A 12,923-nucleotide genomic window follows, 5' to 3' on the forward strand; every position below is an offset into this window, starting at 1 on the left:
AGGCCAGTGGTTGAAAATGGATCATTGATGAAAGAGGCCAAAGGAGGCTGACACGAATTGTGCAGAGCAACAGACGGGCTACGTTTAGTCAACTGACAGTCCAGTACAACATTGGTGCCGAAAGACCCATAAAAGAATGCACAACTCATCGTACCTTGACACGAATGGGGTATGGCAGCTGACGACCTAACAGAGTTCCACTTCTTTCAGCAAAACACAAGAAACTGCGGTTGCAGTGGGCTAAGGAATGAAAACACTGGACACTGGAGGATTGGAAAAACATTGGCTGGTCTGATGAATCCCGGTTCCTGCTGTTTCACGCTGATGGGAGGATTAGGGTATGGAGAAAACCACATGAATACACGCATCCATCATGCCGCGTGTCAACATTGCAGGCTGGTGGTGGTGGTGTTATGGTGTGGGGTGTGTTTTCATGGCACACATTGGGCCCCTTGATAAAAGTGGAGCAACGTTTGAATGCCACAGGATATCTGAACATCATTGCCAATCAGGTGCATCCCTTCATGGAACGAGCTATTCGGAGAAGAGATCCACTACCAGCCAACTTGACACAACTGTGGGAAGCATTGGAGTCAACATGGGCCAGCATCCCTGTGGAACGCTTTCGACACCTTGTAGAGTCCATGCCCCGACGAATTGAGGCTGTTATGAGGGCAAAAGGGGGTGCAACTCAATATTAGGAAGGTGTTCCTAGTGTTTTGTACACTCAGTGTATATATAATGTGTGTGTATTATGTTTTTCAAGATTGAAATAACAATGCTACTGAACATGACTGATGGTTTCTTTTAGCTAAACTTCATCTACTTTTTGATTTTTCAGAGTTGGTGGAGGGTTTCTTAAGTTTATGAAGGTGTGCCTTTCTGTACATATGCATTTACAGCAGTGTGCACATGTATTAGAACACCCCGTTGCTTCTGTAGTTCAGCAGTGTGCACATGTATTAGAACAGCCCATTGCTTCTGTAGTTCAGCAGTGTGCACATGTATTAGAACACCCCATTGCTTCTGTTGTTTTGATTTGTTGTGCATATGAAATCAAACCACTGGAACTGAAAATTGTCAAAGTAGGCAAATTAGTGATTGTCTAATTTAATTGATGACTTTAGGCTATACATGCAGTTTATTTTTGAAGTTGTTTAAAATGCATAACTAAAGCACAAAGTGGTCTAACATTTTCAAACACAAGTGCCTATTGTTTCTATATCGCTGATTACTGACCGAAAATAAATTTCTCACACCCTGTGGTTTTCATGCAGGTAGGTATATAAAGAATATAAATGACACATCTTGAGGTGTTTTAATAAACTTGCACACTACTGCAAATAAATGAATTACGAATTCAACCCACTACATGCAAGGGTTATTCTGTGAAAGGCTTTCAGGATTTAAAGACCTGGAGATTTCAATGATGGGATCTGAGTTGGAGGAGGTTGACACTGGGGTTTGATGAGATTTCAATGATGGGATCTGAGTTGGAGGAGGTTGACACTGGGGTTTGATGAGATTTCAATGATGGGATCTGAGTTGGGGGAGGTTGGTACCTGGGGTTTGATGAGATTTCAATGATGGGATCTGAGGTTTGATGAGATTTCAGTGGTGGGATCGGAGTTGGGGGAGGTTTGATGAGATTTCAGTGATAGGATCTGAGTTGGGGGAGGTTGGTACCTGGGGTTTGATGAGATTTCAATGATGGAATCTGAGGTTTGATGAGATTTCAATGGTGGGATCGGAGTTGGGGGAGGTTTGATGAGATTTCAATGATAGGATCTGAGTTGGGGGAGGTTGGTACCTGGGGTTTGATGAGATTTCAATGATGGGATCTGAGTTGGGGGAGGTTGACATCAGGGGGTGATGAGATTTCAATGATGGGATCTGAGTTGGGGGAGGTTGACATCAGGGGGTGATGAGATTTCAATGATGAGATCTGAGTTGGGGGAGGTTGATACTGGGGGGTGATGAGATTTCAATGATAGGATCTGAGTTGGGGGAGGTTGATACTGGGGGGTGATGAGATTTCAATGATGAGATCTGAGTTGGGGGAGGTTGATACTGGGGGGTGATGAGATTTCAATGATGGGATCTGAGTTGGGGGAGGTTGACATCAGGGGGTGATGAGATTTCATTGATGAGATCTGAGTTGGGGGAGGATGATACTGGGGGGTGATGAGATTTCAATGATGGGATCTGAGTTGGGGGAGGTTGACATCAGGGGGTGATGAGATTTCAATGATGGGATCTGAGTTGGGGGAGGTTGACATCAGGGGGTGATGAGATTTCAATGATGAGATCTGAGTTGGGGGAGGTTGATACTGGGGGGTGATGAGATTTCAATGATGGGATCTGAGTTGGGGGAGGTTGACACCGGGGTTTCACAGAGCAGTCAGGTGTGCAGAGATTCCCCAGATGGAAATTAGGTGCACTTGAGTGACTGGTTAGCTTTACTGTCTACAGGGTATTTTATACTGTACTGGAGGGATGAATTGCTGGTGGTGTGCACTGCAACACTGCCCTGCTAAATTATTAATAATAAATCAAATACAAATCCAGACATTCAATAACAAGCAGTAATGCTGGTGTCGGTAATGAAACATGGTTAGGGCAGTGTTTAGCACAACTCAATGAGTTTATACTCAATTCAGCTTATACATTGCACACACACATGCTGTCCAATCAGACACATTAATCAGTGTATACATTGCGCACACACACATGCAGTCCAATCAGACACATTAATCAGTGTATACATTGCACACACACATGCTGTCCAATCAGACACATTAATCAGTGTATACATTGCACACACACAAGCTGTCCAATCAGACACATTAATCAGTTTATACATTGCGCACACACACACATGCAGTCCAATCAGACACATTAATCAGTTTATACATTGCACACACACATTATTATTATTATTTGTTTATTTAGCAGACACCTTTATCCAAGGCGACTTACAGAGACTAGGGTGTGTGAACTATGCATCAGCTGCACAGTCACTTACAATTACGTCTCACGCGAAAGACGGAGCACAAGGAGGTTAAGTGAGTTGCTCAGGGTCACACAATGAGTCAGTGGCTGAGGTGGGATTTGAACTGGGGATCTCCTGGTTACAAGCCCTTTTCTTTAACCACTAGACCACACAGCCTACTATGAGGCTGTCCAATCAGACACATTAATCAGTTTATACATTGCAAACACACATGCAGTCCAATCAGACACATTAATCAGTGTATACATTGTAAACACATGCAGTCCAATCAGACACATCAGTGTATACATTGTAAACACATGCAGTCCAATCAGACACATCAGTGTATACATTGTAAACACACATGCAGTCCAATCAGACACATTAATCAGTGTATACATTGTAAACACACATGCAGTCCAATCAGACACATTAATCAGTGTATACATTGTAAACACACATGCAGTCCAATCAGACACATTAATCAGTGTATACATTGTAAACACACATGCAGTCCAATCAGACACATTAATCAGTGTATACATTGCACACACACATGCAGTCCAATCAGACACATCAGTGTATACATTGTAAACACACATGCAGTCCAATCAGACACATTAATCAGTGTATACATTGTAAACACACATGCAGTCCAATCAGACACATCAGTGTATACATTGTAAACACACATGCAGTCCAATCAGACACATTAATCAGTGTATACATTGTGAACACACATGCAGTCCAATCAGACACATTAATCAGTGTATACATTGCACACACACATGCAGTCCAATCAGACACATCAGTGTATACATTGTAAACACACATGCAGTCCAATCAGACACATTAATCAGTGTATACATTGCACACACACATGCAGTCCAATCAGCATTAGGGAACCCTAAAAGGTCATTCCAGTGTAGTTAAATCTGGAATATTTAATACTGAATCACTCTACACAGTGTAACATGTGGTCTCATGTTTGGTTAGTTTTTCCTCCTTCCAGAACTGAACCCAACCACATGTATTATATTTCCAAGCAGGGTAATACAATTACTTTAAGCCCTTTATAGAAAACGATGTTGTGCAATATGTATCGAATTGATCTTGCATGCAAAGATAACCCTACTTTTAATGGTAGCACAGAAACCAGGACCAGAAGACACAGCTGGAAATGAAGTGGAAATAGACTTAGGACAAAGGACAGGAGAAAGTTCTGTACACAGACTGGTGAGAATATGTTGTTGAGGATGAATCACTTGGATCCTTTAAGACCACACTTGACAAAATATTGAGATGAATCTGGTACTAGGAACCAGATAAACATTGATTGGCCAAATGGCCTCCTCTTGCTCGTAAACTCTCTTATGTTCCTATTGTTAACTATAGATATCAGTTTACAAATGTTGTTATTGACAGAGCACTGGTCTTTACATGGGTGCTGCGCTAGCATCCAAAATAAAGAATTATTGGCATTGAAAAGAGTGTGTCTTCTCAATTTTCTGCCTCTGGCTAAAACGCTACAAAATTTTAGATATGCGTTTGTTTTGCATTTTTATTGCCTTTAATTTATATACTTTTTATATTTTGTTTAATTTTCTGTATGTCGCTTCGGATAAAAGCGTCTGCTAAATAATTAAATAATACTAATAATAACAGTTTCGCGTTTTGATTGTTCCTTGTCTGTCGTAGGAATATGATGTCAACATGAGTGATCTGAGAGAGAGGGAGATAGATCTGCTTTCCAGAACCTTTCAATTAAAATATAATATGGTATTGTGCTGTACTAATATAACAAACTATGACTCGGGAGCGGCGAAGACGAACACACGCTGTCCTCCGAAACGTGTGCCATCAGCCGACCGCTTCTTTTCACTCTGCAGGCCCGCCATGCAGCCAACCCAACTTACAGGCAAGCCCGCAGGCGGCCGGCCAGTCTACAGGGGTCGGTGGTGCGTGGTGAGCCGAGCACACTCTGGCCGTCAATATCAGGACTGCCTGTGGGTTGTTAGAAGTATCAACTACAACAAAGTATCAATCTAGGCATGAAGTAGGTCACACACAAATGTTGTTATTGAAGTAAGAATGTACACATCCACATTTTCTATTTTACATCGTGCCTGTAATATATACTTTGCTGGAATTGTACCCTGGATTTGACCACTATTTTTAAAAAATGTTCTTTATATTGCATATTTTCTGAAAACTAATACCGGTACTTATAATTAAAAAATGAAAGACAGCTCACTAGAACAACCAACAGGTGCTGCTTTTTCAAAGTAAATCTTATGCCATGCTCCAGCTGCAGCGACTGCATTGTATTGCCCTTACAGCATCATCTGACATTGCAAGACAGCAACCAACACTTACATGAGCTTGTGTAGAAGGCTGTCTTTCAGGGGTTGGGGAGTTTGGAATTAAATTAATGTAACCAGCAAGCAGACCCATTTTAGTGACAGGAAACAGTTTCCATTTCCACTGTCTCTCATTACATTAAATTAGTGTGGATCATTTCTGAAAGCAAACTGAAAAGGTCTGTTATTGACAGAGTGATAAAATAACGGGCACTAATTAGATCACTGGCATTTTACTGAAACTATGCTTTACAGTATATCCTATACCCCACCGCTAAAACATAAGGAGACAGTGATATGGACTGTTTTCTTCACATCTAAACCCTAATTTATTATAGGTTACAGAACTAGTAGCTGAGAGTCCATAAGAAGGATAGGTTTTACATTGTTCTACACACAGACGTCTGAATGCAAATCAGTCGTGCCTGGTTTAAAGATAGCAGGAATTACACATAAAAATAGACTTTCCAGATTGTCCCGTTAATGATTCAGAAAAGCACCGCCTGGATAAATATAGCCACAGCCTGTTTTACTGTCATTTTTTTTTTTTTTTTTTTTTGCTGATGGAAAATAACTGGCAAGTTTCCAACAACCAATGAAATGGTGAAATGAACTTGTCCCATTCCTAACGACATTCCCATTCAGAGCTGAATGAGAATGTTTATTTTGAAATGGTGTACTTAAATGAACTCGTCCCGTTCCTAACGTCAACACTGAATGGCAGTGTTTATTTTGCGGCAGCAGATGGCTTGTGGGAATCAAACCATTCTGAGAGAAGAGCCAAAAATGTAAAGACAACACTCCACTCAAGAAGAGCTTCATATTGTTAGAGAAGAGGCTGTGGCAAGTCCCTTTACTCTTGCCTATCGCTTTGTTCATCATACTGCCCCTTCCTATCTCCAGTCCCTCGTGCCTCCTTATATTCCCTCCCGCCCTCTCCCATACTTGCCAACTTTTGAAAATACAAAATTGGGTGGTGCTGAATTAAGATAGGTATATGTGTGTGTGTGTGTGTATATATATATATATATATATATATATATATATATATATATATATATATATATATATATATATAATATTACACATACTTATTTTTACTGTTTCCCCTGTAGAGGGAGGGAGCGAGCGAGTGGGCAGGGGACGTTTGTTAGACAATATTTACATAAGGTAATAATGCATTACAATTGGCAATCTAAATTATCCACGCCTTGACGAAATCGGGAGACTTGGCAGGTAGGCTGGTCGACTTGTTATGCCTTCTCTTCACTCTCCTTCCTCCTGTGCTCGCTCCTTCTCTTCACTCTCCTTCCTCCCATGCTCGCTCCTTCTCTTCACTCTCCTTCCTCCCCTGCTCGCTCCTTCTCTTCACTCTCCTTCCTCCCATGCTCGCTCCTTCTCTTCACTCTCCTTCCTCCCCTGCTCGCTCCTTCTCTTCACTCTCCTTCCTCCCGTGCTGCTCCTTCTCTTCACTCTCCTTCCTCCCCTGCTCGCTCCTTCTCTTCACTCTCCTTCCTCCCATGCTCGCTCCTTCTCTTCACTCTCCTTCCTCCCCTGCTCGCTCCTTCTCTTCTCTCCTTCCTCCCGTGCTCGCTCCTTCTCTTCACTCTCCTTCCTCCCCTGCTCGCTCCTTCTCTTCACTCTCCTTCCTCCCGTGCTCTCTCCTTCTCTTCACTCTCCTTCCTCCCGTGCTCGCTCCTTCTCTTCACTCTCCTTCCTCCCGTGCTCGCTCCTTCTCTTCACTCTCCTTCCTCCCGTGCTCGCTCCTTCTCTTCACTCTCCTTCCTCCCGTGCTCGCTCCTTCTCCACTCTCCTTCCTCCCCTGCTCGCTCCTTCTCTTCACTCTCCTTCCTCCCGTGCTCGCTCCATCTCCACTCTCCTTCCTCCCCTGCTCGCTCCTTCTCTTCACTCTCCTTCCTCCCATGCTCGCTCCTTCTCTTCACTCTCCTTCCTCCCCTGCTCGCTCCTTCTCTTCACTCTCCTTCCTCCCGTGCTCGCTCCTTCTCTTCTCTCCTTCCTCCCGTGCTCTCCTTCTCTTCACTCTCCTTCCTCCCGTGTTTGCTCCTTCTCCACTCTCCTTCCTCCCCTGCTCGCTCCTTCTCTTCCCTTGTCCCCCTGTGGTGGAAGCAGCTACCAATTCTCCTCAGGACTGTTCAGTCTTTTACTGCTTTCTGCCGTCTTCTCAAAACCCACTTATTGAATTTTTATTTGTGAATGCCTATTTATATCAATCAATTAATTTTTATTTTATATAGCGCCTTTCATAGTGGACCACCATCACAAAGTGCTTTATATCTTTTTGTATTTTCTTTATAATTATTTTATATATTGTAGCGATCCGTGCATTTGTGTTTATGTATTGTATTCCCCACTGTCTGTGTGTGTTTCCATGCTGTGTGTTATTCCCTCCCCGCTGTATCCCATCGCTGCTTCGTTTACCTCTTGTGTGTGTATTCCTGTGCATCTTGTAACCCGCTGCCTGTTTGTCTTCTCTGGTCCATTCCCGATTGGTTGTTATCTGTCTGTCCTGATTGGTTGTTGTTCGTCTGTGCCCATTGGTTCTGGTGTGCGGCTGAGGACCAATGGGATGTGTGTCAGCTCTGGTACCCTGATCTGCATAGGGGGCGGAGCTGAAGGTATAAAAAGGCGCTGCAATGCCAAATGTGGTGTTGTTCCTGAATCAATCAATCAAGCAATGCAGTGAAGCTGACAGAGCACTGGTCTTTACATGGGTGCTGCGCTAGCATCCAAAATAAAGAATTATTGGCATTGAAAAGAGTGTGTCTTCTCAATTTTCTGCCTCTGGCTAAAACGCTACAAAATTTTAGATATGCGTTTGTTTTGCATTTTTATTGCCTTTAATTTATATACTTTTTATATTTTGTTTAATTTTCTGTATGTCGCTTCGGATAAAAGCGTCTGCTAAATAATTAAATAATACTAATAATAACAGTTTCGCGTTTTGATTGTTCCTTGTCTGTCGTAGGAATATGATGTCAACATGAGTGATCTGAGAGAGAGGGAGATAGATCTGCTTTCCAGAACCTTTCAATTAAAATATAATATGGTATTGTGCTGTACTAATATAACAAACTATGACTCGGGAGCGGCGAAGACGAACACACGCTGTCCTCCGAAACGTGTGCCATCAGCCGACCGCTTCTTTTCACTCTGCAGGCCCGCCATGCAGCCAACCCAACTTACAGGCAAGCCCGCAGGCGGCCGGCCAGTCTACAGGGGTCGGTGGTGCGTGGTGAGCCGAGCACACTCTGGCCGTCAATATCAGGACTGCCTGTGGGTTGTTAGAAGTATCAACTACAACAAAGTATCAATCTAGGCATGAAGTAGGTCACACACTTGTGTCATTCTATCACGCATGTTTCCAAGTGGGAAGGACTATACAGTTAATGGATGAGGGGCACATTTTACACATTACTTGTACTTTGCACTAGATGTAATCACTACTATTTTACAATGTATTTTGCATAGTCCAACTGTTTAAACATTTTCTATAGCCTACAGTTTTTTGGAATAGATAAGGAATATTTATTTGAAGTTGTTGAAGGGCACTGGTCTCTTAAACCCCATAAGTGAAAGAGCTGATATAGGCCTTTAGTATATATTATTTGTGTGTAATAAGTGAATAAAATATGTTGAATTCCACCATTCTATTCATTTGAAGTCTGATAAGCCCCTACACATGATTATATATTGATGGGCATTACATAAGCAAATGAGATGTCCTTCTTTTGGAATACCATGTTCCTTCTCAGAAACATGCTTTAACATTAACCTTCAAAAAAGGAAAATGCCTGCTTTAATGAATTTTCATGTAGCTATTCCAGTGCAATGTAGTTTATTCATTGTAATAAATAAATCAGCTTTTTAAAAACATTATCTGTTTCTTCATAAAAAATAATGTTTTCTGGAGAGAATCAAAAGATACGTTAACTTTTATTGATGTACTAAGGGTTACTCTTAAATGAAGTCATGATCCAGTTCTGGTGTACATTTTTATGGTAAACTGAGCATGACCTAAAAAACTCGACTGTCATCTGAGCAGAATATTCCAAAAACTGGGCTGAATTCGGAAAAGAGAACAGACCAGAATTTGGGGCGTTATCTGAAAAGCAGAACAGCCCAGAATTTGGGGTGTTATCTGAAAAGCAGAACAGACCAGAATTGGGGGAGTTATCTGAAAAGCAGAATGGACCAGAATTTGGGGCGTTATCTGAAAAGCAGAACGGACCAGAATTTGGGGCATTATCTGAAAAGCAGGATGGACCAGAATTTGGGGCGTTATCTGAAAAGCAGGATGGACCAGAATTTGGGGCGTTATCTGAAAAGCAGAACGGACCAGAATTTGGGGTGTTATCTGAAAAGCAGGATGGACCAGAATTTGGGGTGTTATCTGAAAAGCAGAATGGACCAGAATTTGGGACGTTATCTGAAAAGCAGAACAGACCAGAATTGGGGGCGTTATCTGAAAAGCAGAATGGACCAGAATTTGGGGCGTTATCTGAAAAGCAGAACGGACCAGAATTTAGGGCATTATCTGAAAAGCAGGATGGACCAGAATTTGGGGCGTTATCTGAAAAGCAAAGCGGCCCAGAATTTTTGAACAGGTTAATCTGGATATAAAACTGTGATTAAATTACATTAGAGAGAAACTAATGAATCCTGCAACAAAACTGTAATATTGGGCAGGATATATATTTGCAATTAAAATAAATTACACAAAAGATTATAGATATATGCATTCGTGCATAACATGATAATTTATATAAAGTAATAGTCACCCATAGTTTGTTATATTAGTACAACAAAATACCATATTATATTGTAATGGAAATGGAAAACAGGCCTCGGTCTCTCTCTCTGTCCTCACAACGTTAAAAACGCCTCCAAGCTTTCCCACTCGTGTTCACGTCATATTCCTCTGACAGACAAGGACCATTCAAAACGCGAGACTGTTATGCAGTTTCATCCCAAACACCGGGCCTGTGTCATACCTCGGTAATTTTAACATGAACGGGCGCTGCAGATTTTTTATAACCAATATTTTATTGTCAATTTAGCAGTTTTTGTGCTTTTTTGATAGCCTCTTTTTAGTAGTTTATTTACTTCATGCTTGATGATCTTGTTCCTTGTTTTCTTGGCATCATAAGTTCGAAGTCTGTCATTTTGGCCTTCTTTTTAGGCCACCTTCTTGCCCGGCTGCACAAAGACCACTTCTCTTTGACTTCTGCCTTCTGACCTGCACTGTGGGACTTTAATGACGAAGTCAGTAACCTGTGGTGGCTATTGTACACTACATGCTATGCTACAGCACAGTGCATGGCTAACCTCTACCTTAACAGGCTCTTCTTGTAGTGGATTGGAAAAGCTACACGCAGAACACCCAACGGCAGTGTTCATTTTAAACACGCCGCCGCGCTGTATCAGGTGTGCAAAGCCAGGGAGAAGGGATACGCCCTGCTTTGTGAATGACAACAGAAACAGAAAGCAACAGAAGCAACTACACGCATGTCAGCTTTCCCTAACCAATCACCGCCGCCTTGCTTATTCAGACCATCGCTCCATACTGGTGGTGATTGGCGTCGACTTTAACCAACGGCTACGTTGTGAATGGAATTAGTACCGCCTTTTTTCGGGTGCAGCCAACCGGCACAAGGGTTCATGAATTATTAACTAGGTTGTACAGGGGAGTGACGCAGTGGCTACAGATTCTCGAGTAATTTCATGTAATTGTTGGAAAAAACGCAGAATATATTTACAGAATTGTTTTATTCCTTAGACTGTGGCAACATTCACGTATTGTTATTAGTTTAACGACTTGAGACAGAATAAAGTGAGTCTGCTCTCTCAGATTCTGCATGTTGTTATTTATATTGGTACTGTTAATTCGATGCCGTGTCGTTGCTAAAAAGATGCCGCAGCCGAAATCCCGTAAGATCGCCATCCTGGGGTACAGATCCGTAGGTGAGTATATATTTGGGATGATGTGGAGACAGCTAAGCTGATGCACAAATTGGGGAATAAAAGGTACCAATGGCAAGAAAGCTTAAAACTGTTTCGCCTTGCTCCAGATTGATGACAGACAGACAGTGTACTAGTACCACATAGCTGTGTGTGTACTGTCTACAGCACAGTATACTATCGCGTCGTGACTTCAAAACCAGACGGACGTTCTCGTTCCTGGTGCATTTCATATGCCTTTCATCGCATGTTTGTTTCTGACAGAGAAAAGTATTATCTTTGAAATAGTATTGGGATGTGCGATACCTATCACGCTGCGCGGTGGTGCTAGGTGATACAGGTATGAAGAGTGAACTTTTTTTCTGTATATTGCTGGTAGTAATACTGTACATTCAGAACACACACGAAAGAGGTTGCGTTTCGAAACGACGAGTGATGCTGCATTTCATTGTGAGAATGTGAAGCGAGCTGCTATATACACTGTGTGTATACAGTGAATGTGAGGAGTATGCACTGAAGACAGACGCTTAACTCAAGATCTGCAAGGAAAACGCGCTGCTGACTGTGGATTTACAGTGTATGGTTGGGGCGGGGTTCAGCGTGAAGCTTTTTGAAAAATGTATACAAAATACAGCTGTACTGTACGGTTACATTAGAGATTGGACGTGAAATTCTTTTTCCAGTACATGCAATGTTAGCGTAAGAGCATAATATATGCTAATTGTTAAAAGCCACTGAAATGTATTACTTTTCTCGACCTAAGCTGACAAATACCTGCATACAGTGCATAGTAAAAATAACGTTATACATGCTACCTTTACTACTGCTGGTGAAATAAATACATATATACTTGTACTGTACTACTACCACCACTACTGCTACAGTAATAATAATATTACACCCCACGCTGAATGCTCGGGTCTCTGCACTTTACCGTGTATTTATTGGTTATCTTGTGCTGCGCTGTACTCTGACAGCAAACCTCATTGCACTTGCCCAGTGGTTCTCAACCCTGGTCCTGGGGACCCACTGTCCTGCTGGTTTTTGTTCCAACCAAGCTCTCAATTACTTAGTTGAACCCTTAATTGAACTAATAATTATCGTCATTTGACTTTTTAAATAGTGTAGCTTATAAAAAGTTGGATAATTTAAATTCCTTATACAATTGTATACCTAAATTAAAATCTCCATCTATTTAAAATAATTAAAAAGTTCAGATCAGGCAAATTTATTAGTTCAATTAAGGGTTCAATTATGTAATTGAGCGCTTGGTTGGAACAAAAACCAGCAGGACAGGGGTCCCCCAGGACCAGGATTGAGAACCACTGCACTAGCCAGCACTGCAGATCTTTCCAGGGTTACACGTATATTGTGAGTGTGTCTGAAAAAGAAAGCCGTGGCGCGTGCAGTGCCTTCCTGGTATAGAGACGCTTTTGGGGACAGCAGAGATAAAGGCGTCGGACAGTCACAGTAACTGCAGTTACAGTTCAGACAGTTTAATTGTGTGGGCTGTAGCGTTTCCAGTGGCTACAGAGTATATCAGTGTCAGTGCAGACAGTTCAGTTGTGTGGGCTGTAGCGTTTCCAGTGGCT

At 42.0% G+C, this 12,923-nt stretch overlaps 1 protein-coding gene across 1 annotated transcript in view; it reads left to right on the forward strand.

The window, feature by feature from the left end:
• The first annotated feature begins 11,027 nt into the window (after positions 1 to 11,027).
• LOC117399454 (GTP-binding protein Rheb-like) overlaps positions 11,028 to 12,923 on the forward strand; it is a 58,254-nt gene continuing 56,358 nt past the window's right edge. The window contains exon 1 of the mRNA XM_034913562.2: positions 11,028 to 11,334. Within this exon, the coding sequence (XP_034769453.1) occupies positions 11,229 to 11,334 (106 nt within the window). The 5' untranslated portion in view covers positions 11,028 to 11,228. The remainder of the gene's footprint in view (positions 11,335 to 12,923) is intronic.

This window comes from Acipenser ruthenus, chromosome 4 (genome assembly GCF_902713425.1).
Source record: "Acipenser ruthenus chromosome 4, fAciRut3.2 maternal haplotype, whole genome shotgun sequence".
Classification (NCBI taxonomy): Eukaryota; Metazoa; Chordata; class Actinopteri; order Acipenseriformes; family Acipenseridae; genus Acipenser; species Acipenser ruthenus.